The 26,523-nt window shown below is 26.4% G+C and overlaps 2 protein-coding genes across 8 annotated transcripts in view; one reads left to right on the forward strand and one right to left on the reverse strand.

The window, feature by feature from the left end:
• LOC113548512 (putative phospholipase B-like lamina ancestor) overlaps positions 1-1,954 on the forward strand; it is a 29,667-nt gene extending 27,713 nt beyond the window's left edge. For all 6 annotated transcript variants that reach the window (XM_026949424.1, XM_026949423.1, XM_026949428.1 and 3 more), the window contains one exon: positions 709-1,954. In XM_026949424.1, coding sequence (XP_026805225.1) covers positions 709-1,251 — 543 coding nt within the window. In that variant the 3' untranslated portion in view covers positions 1,252-1,954. The remainder of the gene's footprint in view (positions 1-708) is intronic.
• A 4,591-nt stretch (positions 1,955-6,545) lies between these two features.
• On the reverse strand, positions 6,546-19,150 carry LOC113553312 (SUMO-conjugating enzyme UBC9-B). Of its 2 annotated transcripts, none has more exons than XM_026956599.1 (6): positions 18,925-19,150; positions 8,446-8,515; positions 8,279-8,362; positions 7,439-7,556; positions 7,203-7,347; positions 6,546-6,764 (listed from the first exon to the last, which is right to left on the reverse strand). In XM_026956599.1, the coding sequence occupies exons 2-6, from the start codon at positions 8,509-8,511 to the stop codon at positions 6,698-6,700; spliced, it is 480 nt and encodes a 159-aa protein (XP_026812400.1). In that variant the 5' UTR covers positions 8,512-8,515; positions 18,925-19,150; the 3' UTR covers positions 6,546-6,697. The 2 variants fall into 2 exon arrangements, with proteins under 2 accessions (XP_026812400.1, XP_026812391.1); XM_026956590.1 differs by lacking the exon at positions 18,925-19,150 and adding an exon at positions 11,516-11,809.
• Between the last annotated feature and the right edge of the window lie 7,373 nt (positions 19,151-26,523).

Raw genomic sequence — 26,523 nt, forward strand, 5'->3', positions numbered from 1 at the left:
ACGAGTAGTTCCTAAATTATCAGTATTAAATGTTTAATTGGAGTGTGGAGTGATACAGAGGCACCCAAAAAATATTGGTCTAAACTTCATTAGTATAAAGTTTAGACTCTAAATTTTAATACATAAGTATATAACAATATAACTAATAAACTACTTATCTGAAATTAGATTTTTATAGATACAAATAGTTCCAAATGCTCCGAAAATGAAATTTAAAATTTATATGATTGTCTTTCAATAGAGTGAAAACTTAAAAAATATAATTTTTTTTTGAAAAATGTTTTATAACGACTTATAAATATGTAAAAGATTACACTATTACAAAAAATTACATTTTTTTAAATAATGAGTGTCACATTATATATAATATAATATATATATCACTTCATATTATTATATACTAAATATAATATGATTTAAATATCTTTGAAAACTACTGAATAATTTGAAAAATGCATCCTATCGTTATATTTCTTGCTGTCAACATTCCAATGTCTATCTATATTAAATTTCTTTTATCGAAATATCGATTAAAAAGTTTCAAGACGTCAAACGTTTAAAAGCACTTCTTACTACACAATATACTCCCGAGGCTCGTTAAAAAACAAAAATATGAGGCCTCTGCACGCCTATATACGGCGCGTTGTATAAACGCTTTGCGCGATAAATGTTTTTATTTAAAAAAATCTTCCGTTATGTGGTTTGCAGGAAACGGTTTACATGTCGGGCGCGGACGGACGGGACGCCGATCACCCGGTGGCGAACATACTGCGCAACGGACAGCGGAACGTCACCGACATCGGGACGCTGGTAGACCTGATGCGGGGCACCGAGATGTCGCTGATCGGCCGGACCGACCTGCTGGGCGTCAAGACCAACGCCATGTTCCGACGGTTCGCCAACCAGTCGTTTGTGGAACAGCTGACCGCGGCCAACCGGCTCCAGTCGGTCGACGCCACGGCACCGCTGAAAGACGACCGGACCACGATCGTCACGAACCGGCTACCGTCGTCCGCCGTGTCCGACGACAAGTCTGACGCGGACAAGTGCTTCACGGGAACAGTGGACCTGAAGGTCACGTCGGCGTACACGAACGGCTACTTCGCGGCCTCCGGGCCGCCGTTCACCGTGGACCGCGCCGAGGTCGAACCGTTCCGGTGGTCCGAGAGCCCGATCAGGCACTTGCCGCATTACGGGCACCCGGACGTCTGGGACTACGACGTGGAGGGCGTCGGTTGGGTTTGGATCTGATGACTGCGCTGACGTCTTGCGCACACCTATACTGTACACGCGTATCGCAATACTATATGTATTACTCGTATATGAATATATGGTTATACAATATTATACATCATATGCTATTTGTGCGTTCAGTGCGCACCACGATATTTTTTGCTATATGTGTACGGTGTATATAAAACATCGGGCACGACCTTAGACACGAAGATAATGTTATTATTTACACTAGGCGTATACCGTAATGTACCTACAGACAGATATCGCAGTGTGCAGACGACTCACCAGTTTATATTATTATTATGCGTATCACCCGTCAAAAAAAAATGCATTATACCTACACAAACTTGAAACTCGCATCCTCTCGTTTTGTCCGGAAAGTCCTATACTCTCCAGTGCCCAACTGTATACCCACTATGTATATTAAAATATGTGATATCTATACCTACTATATACTATATATATAGACGATAATAATATAATAATATATACACACTATAGAACAGAATATTAATGATAATATATATGGTTATTACGTGTGAAATAAAATTATCATCACTCGTACTTATATACCTATTATATACATTGTGTACCAAATATAGTGTGGCGGCGAAATAACAACTTATTCGCCGTTGTAGTATTTTATCATTATTGCACGATTTTATTTGATATACCGTACCTATATATATATATATTATAAACTCGTCTTCCAAAATCATTACAATTATAACCTTTTATTTTTTTTTTATTTAGTACCTTTATAGACTATTTTCTTTAATTCCTATTTCTCAATAAACTTGTATTATGTATTTTTATTTCAAATTTACGATGCAAATATTCTTATTTTGTAACATTCAATGTGATGTAATTTTTAATAAAAATTTATTTTAAATCGAATTTTACAATGTTTGGTTTTTTATTTTAAACCATCTTAAAAGTTTAAGACACATAAATAAGCACATCAATATTCATTATTATATTAAGTTAAAAACAGTCAACGATTAGTCAATATATCAATATAAGTTGAAAATGACAATAATAGTAATATTGATGACATAAATTGCAATATAGCTATAAGACTATTGATTCAAATCGATCTCGTTGTTTAATTACGCTATTTGGTAAAAAAAGAATCTCAGTAGGTAGTTACTATTTTTATTAGGTATATATTTATTTATAATCGTGTCAGCATCCAAGCCATTTAGCAAGAACACTATTTCAATTTTATAAATATCGAATATAAAAGCTTAGTAGAAAAATTACTTGTTATGCAGATAAATAGAATATTTTTATGATATTATGTTGACTGAAAATAATTCCTTATTTTCCATCAACTGTTCGCACTAACAACAGCGACTGCTATTATTAAATTATTCTAAATATAAATTAAAACAAAACCAGAGACCTTGTTTCTGCTGCATACCAGGCCCGTAGCCAGACCAAATTTTTGAGGGGGCATTATATATAAAAACAATATCAAAATAAAATTTTTAGAAAGTGTAACGACTGGGTTTAGGGTGGGCAAAGCCCCTCCCCCCTCCGTGGCTACGGGCCTGCTGCATACTATGAATTTATTAAATTCAAAAATTTAGATTCAACACGGGTACACCGGTACACGAAAAACAATTCTAAACGAAGAAAACAGACAATTTGAACTAAAAGGCGTATCAAATAAAATGCTGCACATGTTTTTTTATTGCTGTAATAGGTAACCACTTTTTTAGAACATTGTATTGCGTTATCAAACCTTAGGTGTTTAAATAAAAAATATTAATTATTTTAATAAACAATTATACATTTTTCAAGATCTTTGACAATATAACATAAAATAATTTGCTACATTATCTTCAACGAAATATTAACAATGAAATGTTTTTTTATGCTGTTACCGCTTTTTAAAACTAGTACCTGATTTCTGTCTTGAAATACACCCAGTGCACTGCGAAAAAGATCTGGACACGCTTAGAGACACCGAGTACTACAACCAGCCTTGACGCTCCTAACTAGGAAAACTTCTAGTACTCCAATATCACATTTAATGAAGGGGCACTGATTTAAATTTTTACGCTTATTGTTGTGAAAAAAAAAATCAAGATTGATAACATGATAAACTGTCGATGAATAGAAGCTTATAACATATTTCAATTGATATAAAAATTAATTTAAATTTTTGAAATTAAAAAAAAAATTCTATCATATTAAATTTATGCACTCAAAAATTCAAAAATATGCAAAAAAATTGTATTGTGTTACAAAAATACAATTTAAATATCATTATTTAAAATGTGTAAATAGCATAAAAATGTATATTATTGAATGCGTAACATTCGTACCAACATGATGTAACTAACAAAATGTGTTTTTAAATTATCAAATTGAAAACTTTTACGATTGTCACGTAATACTCGTAATAGCATCACCTTGTACTTCGAAAAACTTCTTTCCACGTCTACTAGCACAATGGGTGCGTATTTGAAACAAGAGATATCTTCTAAACTATTTGCATGCAAGGTTTTCATCATTTTTACTTATTTCTCCGTTTATAATTCCAGAAATTTTTTTTTAATTGTGATAATCTGGGATTTTTTGATAAAACTACGGATAGTTAAACATTAGCAAGTTTAGTATCTCCAAATTTAATAATCTAACCTTTCAATATTTTGAACCAATTCTAGATTTTTTTCAAGATTAACATCCGATTTTTCTAGACATATGATGGTGTCTATTATGCCTTATGCATTGGAAATTTGATTCAATCACCGAATTATTCGGCCGCGTTATATTTATCAGAAATATTGACATGTACAAATACATCAAACATTGAGTACAATTTAGGAACAAATTTAGTTTCGGCCCAAGCTCGAATGTGCAAAAAAAAATGTGTGTTTTAACTGTTTAAAGGCACTGAATTTGAATGTGTGAAAAAATTGTCGCTTTTTTATTACGGAAATTATACCAAAAAACCCAGAAAACAATTGATTTTTTGAATTATTAAAATATCCTTAATAAAAATAATAAAAAACTACATTTTTGACTGATTTTTTTTGTTGAAAAAGTATGTTTTTGTACGCTGAAATTTTTGAAACAATCACATTTTGGCTATTGTACATACTTTTTATGGGGTATACCAAAAATACTGAAAAACAATTTATTTTTTTAAATATCGCAGTATCCACAATAAAAATAGTAAAATTACATTTTTGACTAATTTTTTTTTGTTGAAAAAGTGTGTTTTTGTATGCAGAAGTTTTTGAAGGAAAACAATTTATTTGTTTGCGAGTAATCGCAATGAACTAATGACCCCTTACAGTTTCGAGATGCAATCAAAATGCATTTGATTTTACCCAGTGACCTATTTTAGGTGGTTTTGTATAGTAAATCAAGGCATGTTTTTTTTTTTTATAAAATTCCAAACAACACGAACATCTGCATGTGCATTAAAAACACAACATTATACTGAAATGCCATTTCAATAATCAACAATTTAAAAATATGAAAAAATTGGGAATACCATAATAATTAAAAAATTCAATTGTTTTCCGGTTTATTGTTATAACTTCCAAAATAAAAAGAGCGAAAGAAAATAGTATAGTTAGAAATTATAACAATGGATAGGTATATTATATCAGACTTAAAATATTCTGAATAGACACACATTTTATCATATTATTACGATTATTTAACGCAACACATATTACAATAAGTTTTATATACTTAAGTTTAAAGTTTTGGTATATTACACGTAACCTTTTTTCAATGTAGATCAGCGTTTCTCAACCTTTTTTCATGTACGTACCCCTTGACCTATTACCACTGCTTTATGTACCCCCAAATGCCAATTTATCGTATATTCACACACAATACAAATAAGATATTATGAAATAAGTTTTTTTCATATATCCCCAGAGGTACACGTACCACAGGTTGAGAAACGCTGATGTAGATGATTATTATTATAAAAATTATGTTTGTTTTTAAATAATAATATATTTAATACTGTTAACTGATTTTCTATTCTAACGGAATTTACACTAAAAAAAGGTACTTGTGGCTAAGTTTACATGCACCTTAAATATCAATGTATTTTTTGAACATTAAACTTGAATAATTCATAATACAAAAATACAAAAATTATTATTAGTAAGAACAGTGTAACTAATAGCGCAGAAATCTGTATGTTAATTACTCAGCAGTCAGTCATTAAATATTGAGGTCTGAAATGGAGCAATTTCATTATTTTTGTTGAGTGTATTATCTATTGGTCTCATCTTTAAGTATTATTTCTGTTTATTGAATAATTTATAATTAAATTATTATTTAACATATTATATTTTCAATATTATTACTTTGACTTTTGGGCACGTTTATTTTAAATATCAAAATACTATATTAGCAATATATATAATCGTTGCAAGCAATGAAATATCATTTTTATATAATATATATAAGTTAATTATTACTACATTTTGGTTGGAAAAATGAAAGAAAGTTAATCAAAAATAAAATGAAATTAGGTGGCAAATTGTTAGTAACAAGTTTCAAATTTGATTAGTGAGTTAGAGATGGTGGTAGGGAAGAGGCATAGTAGCTAGAGATCCTTGTCATACATTTCATTTTGTACTTTGGCACCACTGATCATACCTAATTAATAGTGCTTATTCGGATGGTAATTGACAACAAAAATTAAAATATAACGACTGTAACTAGAATACTATTAGCCAGTTTACTGTCCTAGCAAGCTAGATATAAAATTTATCTTTATAAAATAATATAAAAAATAAAAATGTAAAAAAATTAAATGATGTAAAATTTATGGTTTTCAATTGCAAGGTTGGATGTTTGATTCAATTTTTCTAAGTTTAAAATATGTTTTGTCATTCTTGTTATGGTATCGTTATATAGAAATTTGGTTCAACCAATCTTTGTAGATACCTCTACAGTAGTAGAATAAGAAATTCAATCAAAAGTAAACAATTAATTGGTCATTTTAAATGTGTTCAAAAAAATATTTTATTTTACAAAATCAATATCACATAAGCAAAAGATCAAGAAATTTAATTTAAAAATGACACTGAAGAGTTTTCAAAATAATTAACAATATCATGACTATGAGAGTCCTAATAAATTATGACCAATCATTAGTCTACTTTTGTTTGTCTTAAATGTTTTTGTATAAGAAAAGTAGCAATTCAAATTTGTTTGTTCTCAAAATATTTATAAATACAATAAAGTAGTTAATATAAATAGTACAGCTATAATAATAATAATAAAAAAGAATATAATCTTTTAATGTAAAAAAAAAAAAAAAGAGAGAAGGCAACTGATCTTTAATGTTGAGTATGATACACATTGATATTTCTTACTGATTAACAGAGAGGTGAAAAACTTATTGAGAAATGTAACTATTTTAATAGGTTAAAGAAATAAATTCTTCTTCTTCTTCTCTCTTTGCCAACTATACTTATTCAGCTCTGGACATTGCTTTAGCTTGTGCTCGGACACGTTTGTCATATTCTACACGATTTTGGCTGTAAAAAAAAGATGAAATTAATATCTACTTTTACTTAAATTTAACATTAAATTAGCTTTAATATTGTACTGAATTATTTTATTATCTACACAAAGTATATATTATTCTGTGTTTGTAAGAAGCCATCTATCCAAATATTTAAATTGTATACATGTTTTTCAATAAATGTTTACAGGTTGTAAAAAAATTGAAATATAATAAGAAGACATAAATATCATAAGTTTAGTTTTAAGTTAGATAATGGTTACTTCACTCCAATAATAATGATAATAACACAAGATTCGTTATTAGTTACATAATATGTTTGTAATTTTGTATGATGGAGACAATACGTCATGAGTATAACTTATGGACCTTAGATCACTTAAATGAATCTAATACTTTATAATAAATATTTTTAAAGCTTAACAGTCTATTTAATGTTAAATATTTTTACCAATAAATAGTGTATGCTTCTGCTTGAGCAGGATCTTTAATGTTGGGTTCGTTCAAAAGGTCTTGTATTCCCAACAATATCTGCTTAATAGTAATAGCTGGACGCCAATCTTTTTCTTCGTCCAATAATGATAAGCACACAGTACCTAGTTTTTAATCATAAATAATGATTATTGATATTTATTTAACTTAAAATTTACATTATAGATGTGTATAAAGCACATAGCATATACTTACCGGAGGGGTACACATTAGGATGGAATAATGGAGGTTCAAATTTGCATTTAGGTGGACTGGATGGATAATCGTCTTTGAAGATCATACGTAAGAAGTACATTCCATTTTCCCAAGGAGTCTAATAAAAACGTTAATAAAAAAAGTTATTTTAAATTTATCAATAATAATATATACATCAGACATATTTTAAGATTCTGAGCAAAGCAATAAATACATAGTATTTTAACATCTGCGCCAAATACAACTTTTTTGCTTACTGACTGCTTTTAGTAACACTATATGTTTTCATCATATGCGTGTCTACGGGTTGTACTTGTCATGCATAGGCCCAGCCCAACTTGCAAAATTTAAAAAACAAATATACAATTTCAAAAAAATATCAAGTAGCGTGCTATGTTGTCTGAAGACACTTATAGTAGAAAAACATTCTCTGATCATAAATTTTAAGGAAAGGTCTCTGTTAACAAATTTACTTGGTACTTTACAAAAAATAGAAATTGCATACAACTTTTTAAGATAATCAGAATAAAGAAAAATATTAAAAAATGAAAACAATTTTTTTTAAGTTATACAAAATAATCTTAATAAGACTATTTTTTAGTATTAAAATAAATAGTTAGGAAATATATTCTGTCTGGCGGCACTTATCTCCCGCATGACGTCATATGTAGTGACTGGTGGAAGGGAAAAGAGTTTGCACCACTGGTGTATTCTACTTTGAGACAGAGTATAGATATATGCTCAGATGTATAACATGATTTTAATTAAGTAAATATTTCTTTAGTATCTTGCTACTCTATCAGTAATAAGTAATAACAAATCAATTTAATTAATACTTACACTCTTTCTACCAGGTATATAGCATTCCCAAACCATGAGGTTCAACGAACCATCTGGATTTTTGCCTGGTTTAGCAACAAAACCCTTAAAAAAAAAAGTTTCAAATTATTAAATGTAGTTTTTTTAATGTATTATAATAATATTATTTGATACTATGTAGTACTTACAAATGGATGATCTTTCCTCCATCCCTTACGTTCTTCAGATAAACGAGTTAATGCAATACCGGACATTATTCTATAAACAATATAACCCAAAATATAATTTAAGTACACATATTTAAAAATGTATTAAAATTTCATTCAATAATCCATCATTTAGTTTTATTAAATATTTTACATTGACTAATAACCAATAAGTATTTAGAATATAATGTAACATGTATCTGTTTTAAACTTGAAGTTAAAGTTTTATATATTTTTAATATTATCTCTAGAAACTAGTATTTTAATATTGAAATTTATGAAATTACTCATTTACAGTTTAAATTGAAAACTACATTTGATCTTAGTCGCTAAGTTGGGGAAAAATTGACCTGAATATTATAATAAAAAAAATAAATAATATGATAGCAAAAACCCATTTAATTTTTTCTACTAATCAGAAAAAAAGTTAAACAATTATGTATACCTATTTAAATTTAATATTTTCTAGCATACATCTGTAAAATGAAAGAACTCGTATGAGTTAGTTTCATTAACACATAACTTACTAAAATTCACATTCAATTATTCCAACTATGTGCCACAGGCTTACATATTAAATCAAATTTGATAACGATAGTATAAACAATTTATAGAAATATAATTCATCAGTGTCAAATGCGATCGATCTACTATAATTTAATGGTCTACAATATGTTGTGTTACTACCAATTATAAAGACCATATTTACAGAGCTACAAATTTAAATCCATACTCAACACATGGAATTTTTTAGTGTATTAAAAGATAAAAATATTCTATACATATCAATGAAGTATCTCTTTGCTTGAAAGGAAGTTCAAAGAAGAATGGTAGATTTATGCAAAATTAAATACCAGTTACATTAAATTACAATCAGTTTCATAAAATTCCTGATACTGTTATAAAATATATTATAACCAGTTACTTTAACCAGTAATCAATTTATCAATAAATAAGTTTTAATTTTTAAGCATTTTAGTATGTGTTATATAAGCACAATTAGTATACTTCTCTTAAAATATAAGGAGTGCAATTGGTATACTGACCCTAAACAAAAATTTTGTGTTAGGCACAGTTGGTCTATACTCAATATGAAAACTACTTTTTGAGTATAATTAATATAATAACTTTTTTTAAATTATTAATATAACTTGTTCATATTTTTTTAAAAATAATATTTAATTAAGTTTACTTTAATAAATTACCTATATAAACTAAATGTAATTTTTTTTTTTAGTTAATTACATACAATTTATCGACTAATGAATTGATAATAATCAAACTTAAAGCTAAAAATGTCATTACGATAATTAAGGAAGAAATTTGAGTTTATATTAAGTGTTCAAGGATTTACGCAAGTAGTATGCAAGCCGTTTCAGAGAGACTAATACGAGTTAGTACATAATTACTCGATACTAATATATGTATATTAAATTTTTGTTCTTAAAAATATTGTATCCAAGTTTAATCTTTAGATTACAATAATTCTAATTTTTAAACAAGTTATTAGTATTTAATAATGCTATTAACTCTCATAAATTAGAACTTAATAAAATACCAACATAAAGAATATAGTTAATGTTCTAATACTAAAACTTTTATAATAGATAAGTTCACTTGGTTATTAGATCATTAACACAAAATTGAAACTGTTGAATGGGAATATGCTGTTATAGATTAAGAGGATGCCAGCGTAGTATTTATCTTTCTCTAACCCACGCGCAACATAGCAAATTTTACGTTCACAAAAATGATTATAACCATATTAATTTCTCAAATTAGAGTGAAATGACCTATTATAGAATTTGAAATTAAGAACATTATCTAGGGCATCTCATAGGTGTTTTTTATGTTTTTATTTTAAAGCAATTTATAAGTTTTTTAAGATGTATAAAAAATTTACAATTTTAAAATAAAAATATAATAAAACGCCTATGAGATGCCCCAGATAATGTTCTTAACTTTAAATTATATAATAGGTCACTTCACTCTAATTTGAGAAATTAATAAAGTTATAATCATTTTAGTGAACGTAAAATTTGCTATGTTGCGTGTGGGTTAAAGAGAGTCAACAAATACTACGCTGGCATCCTCTTAAGACTGATAAAATACATAAAGATGTGACGTTTACTTAATTTAGCTACTGTATGTACCTACAGAACATACACGAGTTGAAAATATAAGTGCCCAAATTAATTGCCTAAAGATTCAAGTAAAAGTTAAATAAAAAGTATTCAATAAATAATTATCAAATGTTAAACTTGCAATTTAAACCAAATTTATAATTATATCTACTTTAAGAGGATGCCATACCCACATGTATTGTTTTCCTCTTACATATACGTAACATAGCAAATTTTTATATTCAGCGTATCACATTTAACTCCATTAATTTCAAAATATGAGTGAATCGACCTATTATGAAACTTGATGGTTTTTTTTTTTTCAATTATTCAGTTTTTAAGTGAGTTATGAGCGTTTTTAATTTACGCTATACAAATAATATACGCATCTTGATAACAAATTGAACAATCGTAAAAAACTAAAATACGAATACAGATAATATTCTTACCATCAAGTTTCATAATAGATCGATTCACTCTAATTTTTAAACAAACGGAACTAAATCTAACTGTAATCTACTGAGCGTAAGTTTACGTACGTGTAAGACGGAGACAACACATGTGGGTATGGAGTCCTCTTAAATTAATAAAATACCTGTTTGAATAATACAACATCAAAAATACATTTGTTTAATAATTTGTCGTAGAAGACGGAACGTTCATTTTGAAGTCGATGATGTTTGGCTATGCCCACATGGGGTAATCATTTAATTCAACACATCGCTCGGACATCATATCTACTGTACGCGTCTCAACAAGACAATACACAAAAAAACCACAAAAATACGGACATCGAGCTATTCCAGAAATCAAATCGAAAAAGAATGAACGGAGAACACGCACAAAACGTTAGTGGTTAGACTTAAACACTACCGCGCAGCAAACGCATTAAATGCGATTACGCGGTGCATAAAATGAACCAAACTTACGAATTGTCTGGATCAAACGGACGGTCAGCGGATTGTGCACGATATCAATTTCTTCAACACTTGCTAAGTGAACAGCGGCGCAAAAAGGAGCCTATGTAAATCCGAAACGATCAACAGACGACGGCGTTAAACCCACCGGAGATTTCAGTTATCAAAACGCTTATGGAGGTCTAGACAGACAGTATGAACGGGGAACGCAGAACGGACAACAAAAACACAAGCGGGCGGCGGATTATGCTTTTACCAGCCGGACGCAAACGAGAACCAAGGAAGTAGGAACTGTATTAAATGCGAATAAAAGAATGGAGTGGGGCAATAGACAAACAATAATACGGAACGCATAGACTGAGTGAAATCAGTGTGGCTGCTTTAGGAGATATCACGATCAACAGTTGCCGGCTTGGGGGACGCGAAATTTACAAGCGAAAATTTTAACTACCTATTTCTAATAATTTATGTCAAAAAATAACAAAAGCAAAACAGTTTTTACGTTTCGAAACATTCGCCTATTTTTCCTATCCTCGTGACACTAAAACTAACGGCACTAAAATATAGTTTTCTAGAAAGTCTGGCAACACGGTAATAAAAGAACGCCGTTGCCAAATTCAAAGGAAAAAAATGTATCAGGTTAGCCAATAAAAGTTTGTTGTGTATACTAAACAAATTTACAGTACTGAATTTTCAAAGAAAATCCGTTAGATGTTAGGAATGTTGAAAGCGGAAAGCCTCACTTGTAACAATAGTTCTCGTAGGCCTTAGGACAATATGCCTCTCAACTTAGATAGTATTTACGCCATAGAATATAGATCTAGTATAGATAATATAAAATATAAATTAGAAATATATTATTATAGTTTACACACTAACTTAACCTTTGCAGAAGATAAGACGTGAATGTAATAAGTGTAATAATCGTACAGTTGGTATAGCAATTTTTAAGTACTTAACCCAGAAATAAATGAATGGCATTAAAAATATACTTGAATTAAATAAATATTTTTAATTCTTTTTTTATATCTTCTCAAACGAAAAATCAAATTTTTTTTTTTTATTATTTGAAAGTAGTATTATAAGGAATAATATTACAAAATACTATTTCAAAGAACTTAATATAAAAAAAAAAAATCAGTTTTCATCATTATTTTATTTAACTATAATCTCCTTCAATGATAATTAATCATTTAAATAGACAAAATTGAAAATTCATATCAATTGATTAAAAAATAAGCTGTCGAGTATTATAAATTTAAATAATTAAATTACAAAATACTCAAAAATGACATTATTGTTTTTAGAATATAACATTCATACATCATCTTCATTAATGTCAATATTACTATTCACATCATATATTATTGTTTCCTTAACGATTATAGTATAAAATTGCTCAGCTTCATTGGTATCCCTTTTTCCTCCTTTTATTTCTTCAGGTCTTTCATGATTTCTTTATATTTTTTTAAAAATGATAATAAATGTAAACGAGAAATAGAAATAAATGATTTTTAACAAACTGGTACTTCCATTAATTGTCATATTTTATAACAAATCAAACTTATATATATATTATATATTTAACTTATCTATACTTCATTGATTTTCTTCTTTTCTTAGATTTTTCTTTTCAGATCCCTTACTGATAAACAATTAAGTAAAAATGTATTCTGATCTATTTAACTGATTTATTTATTTTAACTTATTCAATTTTTTTTTTTTTTAATTATCTATATCAATATTGCTCAATTGGTTTACTCAACAAAATATACAAATTTAACTTCTCAAATAACTACATTTAATCCACCAGCTATCTTCAATACAATTATCTTCAAGTCTTTTTATTCCTCTATTAGTCTAGTATATTAAATTATAGGTTTGGTGTACTCAGAATCTGCAATTATTGACAGCTTAAAAACAATGATTTATATTATTATTAATAATAGTTAGTCATCAATATTATTCAATGTCAAGGCAAAATGTTCAGTCAAGTTAAATTTTAATGGAAATGTGATCATTGATATAGATTTTCAAATCAATCCTTTACTAGGAAAAAATTAAGAATGTTATTATCCAACAATTATTCTTCCTGCAAAAGAAACAAAATAATGTCACTTTAACATAATATTATTTAAAAATACATAATTGGTTTTTGAGTCAAGTTCATTTGTATAAATAAATAATAAATACAAATACTTTAAAAAAAATTCAATAAGTTGTATTATATATAGTATGGTATGTAGAAATTATTTAATATAAATGTTTGAATCATATCCACTATGATCATAATTTAGGCTGTAGCCTATAGGGGTAAATACATTAAAAAAAATTAAAGTGTATTTTACTAAAATCATACCTAGTCATTATTAATTGAGCTTTTAAAACAATATTAACAAGAGTTAAAAAATAAAAAGTAAAATTAAACTTGAAATTTGAAGTTTATAGTTTTGTAATTCAATATGGATTTTTTTTTTACTGTATACAAGTTCCGTGATTTATATTTTTCTGTCTATTGGATTTAAATGTTAAGTAATAATGAAATTGAAGCCATAAAGTATATTGTTTTAATTGTTAATTTTTTTTATGAGTAAATCTCACTTTAGTATTATTTTCATAATTTAAGTTAAGGGATTTACTTTTGGACAATCCAATAGTTTTTGTTTTGTATGTTGTATATTATTAACTTAAAATATTATTTATATATATTATATACCTACCCACAAAGCCACAACTGAAAAAAAAATTTGGGGGGTCCAACATTTTTTTTTCAATTTACCTTCCCCCCCCCCCCAGTTATGCCATGCCTATCCAAGTTTCATGAATTCTTAAATTAAATAAAGGCTAAATCTTAAGAAACCTTTCTGATAACAAAATTCAACTTTCATACTTTCCTAATTCCCATTTTCTTCAGCACTTGGTAGTCATGGAAATATGATTTTTTCAACAAAATAAACATGAAAAGTTTTACTAAATAGTTACATTACAGATTTTTTTTTTACAATCCAATTATATTTGCACTTGAAATTTTCAAAAGATGAAGCATTCTAATTATTATTAGATCATAATACTATTTTAGTTAAAATTAGTTTAATTATTATATTATTTTTATAGATATATTTAATATTGTGTATAATATAAACTTCATTAGGAACATAAAATACTATAATAGCATTATAAATGATTAATAAATATGTCTAGTTCATTTATAAATGCAATATTAAAAGCATATTGTATTCGTCTTATAAATATTTTAAATTGTATAAAATTGTATACATAATATTATTAAAATTAACAAAATTAATACAATATATTTGTGTAGATATAAATATTTTAAAGAATTATTGGTACTTTTGCGTTATCCCGACTACCATGAGTCTCAATTCCATTATCTCTACTACCTCTTCAAAGTCTCGACCAACATGAATTTGTAACATATTTAATTAATATAATGCCATGGTCCATGATTCATATTCAAAAGCCGTTTATAAAATTTAATAAAGGTCATTTCAGCACTCCAACAATGTATAAAACAAAGTATTGTTAAAAAAGACAAACGACTATTTTCCAACCAATTACCAATAAGTATGCACATTTCTTTGATGTTGACATGTTTTATTATTATATTGCAATTCCAAAAAACTACATTTTTATCCATGTATAATTTTTTTTATGACCATTTTTACATTGACGGTGTTTTGGAAGTAAACCCTTCTCTTGAAATAATTCAACACCATCTTTTTCACTATTTGGTAAATTCCAAAGATTCTAAAGATTATAAATACTAAATTATAACTAAAATAATAAATTTGAACGTCAGTTAGATACGACTAATAGATACTATCGTTTAACAGTGCTGACTACGGATATTGATTGAAGACGACGGTCGTTAACATTTATAGTCTAGATAATGGAGTTAGACCATCGATAGTCGCAGCATTGATCGGTAGTCGGGATAACAGAAAAGTACCGATTTATTAAAATTTTTAATATTGAGTTAAGTTTAACATTTAACATTATTTAATTTCTGATATGTAAAATAACTTAATAACTTCAAATACCTCACTAACTAGTTAATAAGCAAAAAAAAATCTTGAATCCTTAATAAAAACAGGAATATCGGAATATGACTTATGTCTACTATGACATACCTGTGCTGTCGACAATTTTGTAACCATAAACTCACTTTACACTGTAAATTGTATTAATAACCATCAGAATTTCTTAAAAATGTATACCATAATATAAAATCAATATTTAGGCCAACAGTGGTAAATGTGCTTCTGGAAACTTTATCCTGAACTTTATTTTTTTTCCACCCTACACATAAAAAAAAAAATTACACATTGTTTATTAACTTTTACTGTACAATTTGAAAATAATAAATTTACTTAAGAACCTAAATAACTATTATTTAATTTATAAAGTATTGCACCTACCTTTTGATGGCATTTTTAAAAGTAATTAGGTACTTATTTTAAATGACAAAAAGACCATTCTCTTGGCTCTAGTGCCTTTACTGTATTTGTCATATTTAACAATTATTTAATATTACAAAAATATAATCACATAATATAATTTTTTAATAATTCAAAAACACAAATATGGTAAAATTAATTAATTTATTATAATTAATTAATTACTACTAATTAAACAAAGTGTAAAATATCACAATATGCTACACTATCAAACATTAGTAAACAGTAAATACCACCATAATAACTGAACTATTAAGTTGATAACTTTTCTATTAATAGAAATTGTTAACAAAGTAATTAATTTAAACACCGAATATGTAACATCACAATATACCAATGACAATGTTCATATTGTTTAATTAAAAATTGAATCTAAGTTGTAAATAATAAAATTAAGTAAAAATAGCATTGGGAATAATGAATCACTAAAACAAATATCTCTTCCACATTGGTTGATTACATTATTTTAATAAAGGAATATTTTGAAAAAAAAAAATTAGTAAGTTTTGGACGAAATGTATAGTATATACAGTTGGTTTTGAATTAACCAGTAATCACAGATTTATATGTATAAATGTATGATATTATGTATATCTGTGGCAAAAATTACCCATTTCAAAATCAATTTTTTTATGAGAGAAGATAATCAAATGTAAAACTGATAGTTTCAATTGATTTCCTTTCTTTCTATATAATCAATGAAAAACTTAATTTTTGTAACATCACTCATCATAATATACTGATCAACTAGAACAAAAATTATAAATTTGATACAAATCGTTTTTTCATTTATAAGAAAATATTTGTAGTATCTCAAAAACTTAAAGTAAACAGTACTTTGTCGATAATCAGAAATTAATATTCCCTCTTTTTAAAAAGTTAAGCATGCCACTAATTCAGTAGGTATCCAAAACTTGAATAAATAATTCGGACACAAAACTCTAAAAATTAAAGATGATTAAGCTAATTATTGTTTGATAGTATCTATAAGAAATATTTTTATTTATGATATTAACTGAATTCTTTATGTTTAAGTTTAAATTATATTGTTGCCCATCACTTCCATTTATGTGATTATGCCACAAATTGAAGAAAGGAAAATGAAATTGTCATTGTATTTGTTGTCAATTAGTTTATATATATATATACATGTATATATTATAAGTACAACACTCAATTACATCAAACCATTAGAAGATGTTTAATTAAAAAACTTTAATTTTCATTTTCATAAGTCTTTAGCCTTGTAGAACAATTTTAATACAAATTACAATAATAAGTTATCCATTTTAATTTTAAATACAAGACACAAGACAGCTACATTATACTTTACAGATAAAGCATGATAGAATAAGCATCTTATACGATAAAGCATGATAGAAAACATATCAATATATTATTATGTACAATACAATAATAATTAAATACTAATTAAATAATCAACACATAATATTAGTACATAAAACATTGTGTACTTGTTATTTATAGCTCATTTAATTTTGCAATAAAATTAAATACCCATATAAAATCATGTATAACACTAAATAAACAACATTCTGATTAAAAAGTAAGTAGAACTCGTCTTAAATTAATAGATAAGCTGGTAATTTTATAACTTTTTTTATAACTGTGAACATAATTATAACAATAATAAGTAAAAATAAAAATTATATATTTCAATTTGTGTAGATTCTAATTATCCACATTTTATTTCATTTTTAATTTAAATTGGTACAATAATAAATCTTATGTTAACTGTCGTCTATTAATAATTATTAAACATAATTCTAAAATTGGTTTTGAGTTTTTAAACAAAAAAAACTAATTTCTATGTTTAAATCACAGAATAAATTTAGATAAAAGTAACAACTTTTATATCGTTCAAGAAAAACCAATTCTAATAACGTTAGTTTATAACAAAGGCATCATTTGGTAGGTGGCAAGGTGGGCATTTGCCCCCCTTGTTATTAACGGGCCGGGTATGTGCTAGTTTTGGTATGTTTTGTTTTATTTTTTATTAATGCCTTTATATTCATATTTGGCGCAAATAGGACATAAATTAAAGTGAAATTCCCCTCAAAATAAGTCATCATATAGTAGCTAATAGCATTGAGTATATACAATATATAATCAATGTTATTAGGTAATATTGGATATCCCCCTGCAAATTATATATTATGTATTATTTAGTCATTGTTATTTCTTAAAGAAATATGTTATTTAGAGTAATCACAGTTATCTCAGATAACTATTAATTACTACCCTAGTATGTATAGGATTATGTAAGAAGTATGGGTGGAAATTTGATTAAATTTTTTTTTTTTTTTGGCGGGGGGGGACTATAATACTCCAATGTAAAGTGACCTGCAAGGCCCTTGCCACCCCTTTCTAGTTACTATACTTTCTATACTAGTATACACAAGTATAAAATAATATTACCTTCGATTTTTGGGAGGATAAGACCCCCCAAATCCCCCTCCAATGGTCTACCTATGGTAAGTAGGCTGTTTATATTGAGTTAAAAATGTAATTGTTAGCAAGTGTTTTTTACTTTTAATTATGGGCCGATCAAAACTTTTGCCCCCCCCCCTTCTCAAAAACTAAAATGACGCGTTTGGTTTATCAAACTAATTTTTAGCGAGAAATAAGAGTAAAAACTATCATAAATAAAACCAGTCAAAATAATATTTGATTAATATAGTCTTTGTTGGTCTCAAACTCTATCCGATACTAATGATACTATTTTTACCAAAAAGCTCATTTTCAACTATAAATAATTACAATTATTAATAATTTAAAATATAGAAGATTAAAACTATAGGTACATACATACAATTAAACTTACAAATGTGAACTTATAAAAGATTAGTAATATATTCATAATAATATGAACTATAACCTTTGCAAAATAATTAAGTCATTAATCAAAAATAATTTACCAACCTTTAATCGCCAAAATTTTCAATGTATTGCGTAGGTATATAATTTAAAAAAAAATTGAAATTGTTTATAACACTAGTGACTAATGATAAAAAGTTTATAAAAATTTAAGTAAACATAAAATGAAGACGTTTAACATCCAGACTCCAGAGACAGTCACACGACTCACACGATCTAGAAAAGATCAACACACCAAATCACAGAGAAATACAGATAACAGATTACAAAAATACAAATCAAAAAATGCTTCAATCCCACTTTAATCTCTTATCGACGTCTAATGACATTTGATAATAATTTACAGCCATACATTTATATAATATATATATACTGTGACGTGTTTTCCCAAGAGATTTATATTATTCTTCAAATACTATATTAATAGTGCGATCTGCAAGCGTTATAAAACTATCGTTATTAAAAAATATAAGGCACAGAATCAGTGTCCGCTAGATAGCATTAAATATATCTGATTCATTTATTTGAATAATCCAAGTTTCAATGAAAAACAGTATAACCGTTAAATAACTACGCTCCTTGTTAAATGCCGACAAAACATAGCAACTATGACACCAAAAGTTAAAATAACATCACTAGATTAACCGGTAAGACGAGACAACCTTAGATGATAAAGATCTTTATTAGCTAAAGAGACAACCAACAAGCGAATATTTAACTGATCAAATAAATGTATTAAATAATTAAATATAATAACAGAAATACTGTAATGTCTGTAATAGCAAACTTATATTATATACCTATTACCTACGCCCTATGGGCTTATCTATGATATATGAAATATACTAAATACTAGTTATAGTATTAATACAGGCAATACAGCCTGTACAAGTAAATAAAAATTGTCAGCCAATCTGTCAATAACTAGAATGCCGAGGCATATCCTAATATCAAAAAATGTATAATTAAATATATACTTGTAATATTTTAATTACCAGTTTACCACGGATGAGCAATTTAATAAAAATGTAACTATAATTTTTTTTTATATAAAATAAAACAGTTACAGGAACCGTTAATTATCAAAAACTAAAAACCAATGGAACCAATTTTTAATGTTCTAGGAAAATCTATATAATATGACACTTATTAATGCATGAATGAATAATTGATGATAGGTAGGTACTTAACACTTTAACAGTTAACTTAAAGAAGAATTAAATAAAGAAGATAATATGGGTAAGTGAGCTGATATTATAAATTAAAATATTAAATAATTAAATGTATTTTTATTAAATACTGTGGCGTACACAGTCATTTTCAATAGAGGGGAGGGTACATTAAAAAATTATATACACCTAGGTACCTATATGATATACAGAGTGATTCTTTTATCATGAACCACTCATTATTTCAAAAAGTATTCATGTTTTTGAAAACATTTTTTTACATTGTTTCAAGTTATAAGAAATTCAACGTTTTAATTAAAAAGTTATACTTTTAAATATTTTTTATCCTTATATATTTTTAATTTCATATTTCAAAGCAGAATAATTTTTTTGAGTATTTTGATACATAAAAATTTAATTTAGGGCGAGTAGTTTATAAGTTAAAAGTATTTAAAGTTTTGATGCGCGGAATGGTGTTGTACGGGGTTACCCTTCAAAATATTTGTCCACTACTCCACTTGTCTAAACTTAAAATACATATCTCATAAATTACTCGCCCTAAATTCGATTTTTACGTATCAAAATACTCAAAAAAATTATTCTGCTTTGAAATATGAAATTAAAACTATGTTGTCATTTAAAAAAGTAAAAAACTTAAAAATATATAAGGATAAAAAATATTTAAAAGTATAATTTTTTAATTAGAACGTTGAATTTCTTATAACTTAAAACAATGTAAAAAAATGTTTTCAAAAACATGAATACTTTTTGATATAATGAATGGTTCATGATAAAAGAATCGCTCTGTATATATCAATACATTAAAATATTATGTTGCTCAACAAAGATTTATTTTTATCATAGAACCTTACCAAATTTAAAAATATAATACTAATATATTATTATATATTTAATATAATTAATATAAAAGTGTAGATCTAGCAATGGCCATAATATCGGACAGTGGTGTGTCCCGGGGGACACAGGGGCCATGACTCCCCCTCATTGGCCGTATTTACTATTTTTTGTTTTAAGGATTTATATTTATTCGTATACATGAAAGCATACTATATGCTACAAAAAAAGCACCAACAAAATTGCAGCTCGCAGATTGGTCAAAATAATAATTATTATTTATAATTATATACATTTGTTACTGCTTACCGTTTTTATTATTAAATTACTATTTATTATTATGTCCATATATATTAACTTAATGGCCGACTGAAAATATAAAGAAATTATTTGCATTAAAAACATTAAATATTTGGTTTATTTTCTTTTTGATAGTAGATAGGTATTGTATATAGTAAAACTTTAGACAGTATGTGCCCCCCTCCTAAAAAAATTCTGGATACGCCACTGATATCGGATCATATATTATAGACACATAGTTGAAAAGTTCTATAAATATTTGACCCTCATGTTTGCGTTTGGACTAATTTCCAAATAGTTATACTAATCAATTATCAGTAATTACTACAATAAAATGCATTGTTTATATAATGAAATATAATTTCAAAAATATTAATGGCGGTGCCTACACAATGTGTCACCACTATATTCATGCCTCATGCTTCATGGTATTATTATAGGTATTATAGGTATAAATGTACAATAGATATTAACTTTAGACTTTATTAGTACTAAGTACTAACATTGATTATATAATCAAACTATCAAAGGTATTAATAATAAGTAATAGTACTAAACACTAATAACTAATATTTTAGTAGTATAGTGTATAGTAACTGGTGAGTATGCGATTGTTGATTCAATTTGTTGATTAATTCAAAACAATTATTTTATTGTTAAGCTTCAATCTTCTGGGAAAATGTTAATTGAATAACTGAATAATATTATCCACGATAAGGATAAATTCTAATTTTCTTATGGATATGACAATAATATCTACCAAAACTAGTCTAAGTAATCTTTCATTTTTTATTAGTAGAAAAAATAAGCTTTCGTCAATTTTTTTTTTTTTTAGATTAAAAATGTGCTAAATATTATAAAAATAAGAAGTAGTATAAATTGTATGCGAAAAAAAAAATTAAAATATACTAGCCTGTATAATCAAAGAAAAATAATAAGGGAAGTAAAGAATTGCCAGACGTTCCTTATTAAATGTATTATAAACATTATACGTGATTGCCATATTTTTAACTATATCTGTCCGATTCTCCGATTGTCTCGATAACTCTCTTCTAGACACAAAAATGTACCATTTTTTCAAAAGTTTCCCATAATCATTCCGTTTTAAATCTGCATCCAAATGAAAAACATGTAGGTATTATAATATTCTTGTAATTATTGGTCATTTTGAAACTCACTGGTTGTTGTTTTAACCAGCTTTAACTCGAGTAGTCGATTAATAGATATATGTTTGATGGTTGAAGTCATATTTTTAGAATGCATATAAGCTCCGCCACAAATACCATTTTTTAGTGTAAACTCCGCCGGGAAAAGAAACCAGGTAAATTTGAGTTCATATAAACCACCAAAAAAGAAAATCAGGTATAACAGTATGAAATTAATAACTGTAATATATTATTATTAAAAAAAGCTTAGGTATGTTAGGTATGCGTATTATGCCAAAAAATATACAAAACTTAAAGATAAAAATAATAATTGTCTGAACAATTCAATGACACATATTATTATAATGTGCATTAAATAATAATACTTTTAATAATACATCGATACATGTATTATTAATTAAGTTAAATAATCTGAATAATTATTATAAATAATCGTAATAACCGCAATAATCATTAAGAGTACGTAGAACTCGAATGTGTTGTCTCCGTCTTACGAACGTGCGACATAGCAAATTTTCGTTAACCAGTTTCAATATTGTGCTGTTAGTTTTGATATTAGAGTAAACTGAACTATTATAAAATTTAAAGGTAAGATTATTATCCAGGGCCCCACGTAGCCTTTTATTGGTATTGTTATTTTTGAGTAAGTTATGATTATTTTAAAATGTACAGTTTCAAAAAGATCATAACTTACTTAAAATAATAATATCAATAAAAGGCTACTTGGGGCTCTGGATAATAATCTTAACTTTGAATTTTATAATAGGTCAGTTCACTCTAATATCAAAACTAACAGCACAATATTGAAACTGATGAACGAAAATTTGCTATGCCACACGTATGTTAGACGGAGATAACACATGCAGGTACTACGTCTTCTTAAACTATAATATCAATTTTAGCAATTGTGACGTATTTTATTGCACGGACCATGAATGTCAACGTATATTTAATGTGGGAAGGTTTTAACTGGTGAAATTTCCATATACCCATTAAATGTAAAAAAATAAAATTGGCGGAGTTTACAATCCTCCATATTTTGGATATCAAAAGTAGGGATATTGGTGACTAAAAAAAAATAATAGTTAGGCGCATTATGGTGATAATTTAGGGTAGTTGAAGATTATGTGGGTAATGTACTAACTACTAATAGCACAAATCATAGGGTTGCTGTGAAATGTGCAGATAGGAGGCCATTCAAAGAAAGTTTAAAAGAATGATAGGGAATATTAAGATCAAATAGCCAAATCAGACACAATGATGTTATTTATTTCTTAGCGAGAAAGATTGTGGAACTATAACTGTAGGAACGGGTGTCATCGGTTTCCGCCAAAAATTACCTTTCAGTTTTCTGTTAATTATAAATTATAGGATTTTAAAGTTTGGGAACCCCTTAAAGTAAATATTTAATATTATTTTACCTATTAAAAAAAAATTAAGACAAAACATTTTAAATATTATGAACTTATGAAAAAATACCACTCTTTTGTAAAAAAATTGTATTACTTAAATCATTATTATATAGAAACATTAGGAACACTACAGGGTCATAATAATTGTACAAATATAATTAAATTTTAAAAAAATTCGAAAAGTGTGCTTAACATTATTCAAATTAATTATTTTTATCAGAGTACCTAATTACTAATTTGAATCAAATTTTTTGGAATATTTTAAAATGTTCGTTTTTACAATATAATTTTATCATCACACTTAGTTTTCTTACTAGTTACTGATAATGGTTAATAGTATTTTATATTATATTTAAATTTAATACATTTTTTTTACAAAAGACTCATTTTGTGGTATTCTTTCATAAGTTCATAATAATATAATATGTTTTGTCTTGGTCATTTTTTTAATGGGTAAAATAATATTATCTTTATTCTTTACTTTAAAATATAAAATTATTATATATTTACTTTAAGGGGTAAGGGGTGCTCAAACTTTAAAATTCTATAATTTATAATTGGCGGAAACCGGTGACGCCCACTGGAACTAGAGTAATTGTGGGATAGTTGGGGATATATTTCTATAATGAGTGGGAAATTAATTTATTGATTAAAAATGAGTTGTTAAAATTAATATAAATTGTTGATAACTGATAAGTGCATACTTTAAGAGGGCAATGCGGAATTGGTTCCCGATCAAAAAGTGTACGAATTGATTCCCGAAAAAATTACTTTCCAGTATACAACTGTTACAAAATATGTACTATAATATCTATAATCTAATACTATTTCATAAGATTTTACGATGTCTGGGAATGTTTATAAATATAATTTTATATTTAGTTGTATCTAGTAGTAATTATTTAGTTAATTATTTTTATTTAATTGTTATTATTGATGTAAGTAAAATATATTATTATTAAAATATTAACCAATACGTATATACCACGCGTATTACCGTATAATATGAATATATTATACTGAGCAAAATTTTTAACCATACCTAGATATTTTAGATAGTGTTTGAAGTATGAAATATTTTATATAGGTATCTATAATAATTCTATACATTCTTAAGTCTGTATAAAAAGGGAAGTAAACTGTTGCTGATTGAATATATCATAATAATTTGAAAAGTTAATTTAACAAGATTGTCTGATTGTCTGATTGTGTTAATGTATTATCATGAAAGCTTGCGGGAACAAATTCGTATGTTACCTGTAGACAATTGAATTAATTGAACCAATACGACAATTGGGAACCAACTATTGCTATCTCCCCTTTAAAATATTCAATACGACTACACATCTACACCATATATTATTTAAAACCATAATCATAATCTGCATTATTCATTTTACATTATAAAATATAATAAGTATTTACATTGATTATAAATATATAACTGTATAATCAATAGTATATTTATTATATTTTAGTTTAAAAAAAAAGTCATAATGATGTAATCCGTAGGTATCAAAGAAAATGGAATATCTAGATAGTAGATAAATACTCCAGGTCTCCAGGTATGTTATACAATAAAACTACAAAAGATAATTAATGTATTATGACATTAGACACTGATAAAGAATAATATTATATTGTTTGTAATTTTAGTATATTATATTATTAAAAAAATTAAAAAACTTAAAAGTAATAAATTTCAAAATATTTGTATTGATATACATTACACATTTATACATAATTATACTTGTATTGTCTCAGATAAGTCATGCGCGGTGCACCCATAAGCGTATTATTTTATTGTGCTCGACCAGTACAAAAAAATTTGAAAAATATATCTTAATGAAATATAGGTAAAGGGTAAATAATATAACATATTACCATATTATTATTTGATGAGAGGTGACATATGGTACATATGGTGACGCTATAGACTTATTTACAATGAAATACATTTAGGTGTCTATTCGTTATTTCGAAATGTTAAATTTTATAAAAATATTTTTTTTTGAATAATTTGATATTACACATTATTTTATTATTATTCAAAACAACATTTTTTAAGTTTTAAATTTTTTAATGAGAATTGACAACATACACTTTTATGTAGGTACATATCGAAATTTGAAGTATATTACTTCAATAGTCTATTACAGAGTATATTTACTCTGAAATATATTCTATTTCAAAATATGAAAATTAAAAATGCATTTAGTTATTTAAAAAAAATAATGTTGAAGAGAATTTGTAAGAATATAATATATTTTATTATTGTATATTATGATATTATCAAAAATATTAAAACTTAATTAGATCATTATGTTTATATATTATAAAGGTTACATTATTATATAATAATAACAAGTTATACATGCATTTGGTTCTAATTATTATTTATAGTAGAGCTCAGATTTAATGATTTATAAATGCCCTAAAAATATTTAAAAAAAAAAAATTTAAACATAAATTTATATTAAATAATAAAAAATCACGACATGAAGTATACTTGAAACACATTTGTAGCTTGGAAAGCATTGGTTGAGACATTAAAAGAAAAGATGCAAGTGCATTGAAATCTGAACCCTACTAATTAGTAATTAGTATATTTTGATAAAAATTCTATTATAGAATTTTAATGAAGAAATTATAAACATTTAGTTAGTTAAAAATAATGTTTAAAAGACTGTATGTTTGTGAATAAAAGTTGAATTATTGTCTTATTGAGTCACTATTTACATA

This window comes from Rhopalosiphum maidis, chromosome 1, assembly GCF_003676215.2.
Source record: "Rhopalosiphum maidis isolate BTI-1 chromosome 1, ASM367621v3, whole genome shotgun sequence".
NCBI lineage: Eukaryota > Metazoa > Arthropoda > Insecta > Hemiptera > Aphididae > Rhopalosiphum > Rhopalosiphum maidis.

What these genes read in the sequence shown, in the direction of transcription:
- LOC113553312 (XM_026956599.1), bottom strand. Translation starts at nt 8,511, where the DNA reads ATGTCCGGTATTGCATTAACTCGTTTATCTGAAGAACGTAAGGGATGG. An exon ending in ATATACCTGGTAGAAAGAGT is followed by an intron (nt 7,557 to 8,278) that starts GTAAGTATTAAT and finishes CGTTTTTATTAG; the next exon opens with ACTCCTTGGGAAAATGGAAT. An exon ending in GAAGCATACACTATTTATTG is followed by an intron (nt 6,765 to 7,202) that starts GTAAAAATATTT and finishes TTTTTTTTACAG; the next exon opens with CCAAAATCGTGTAGAATATG.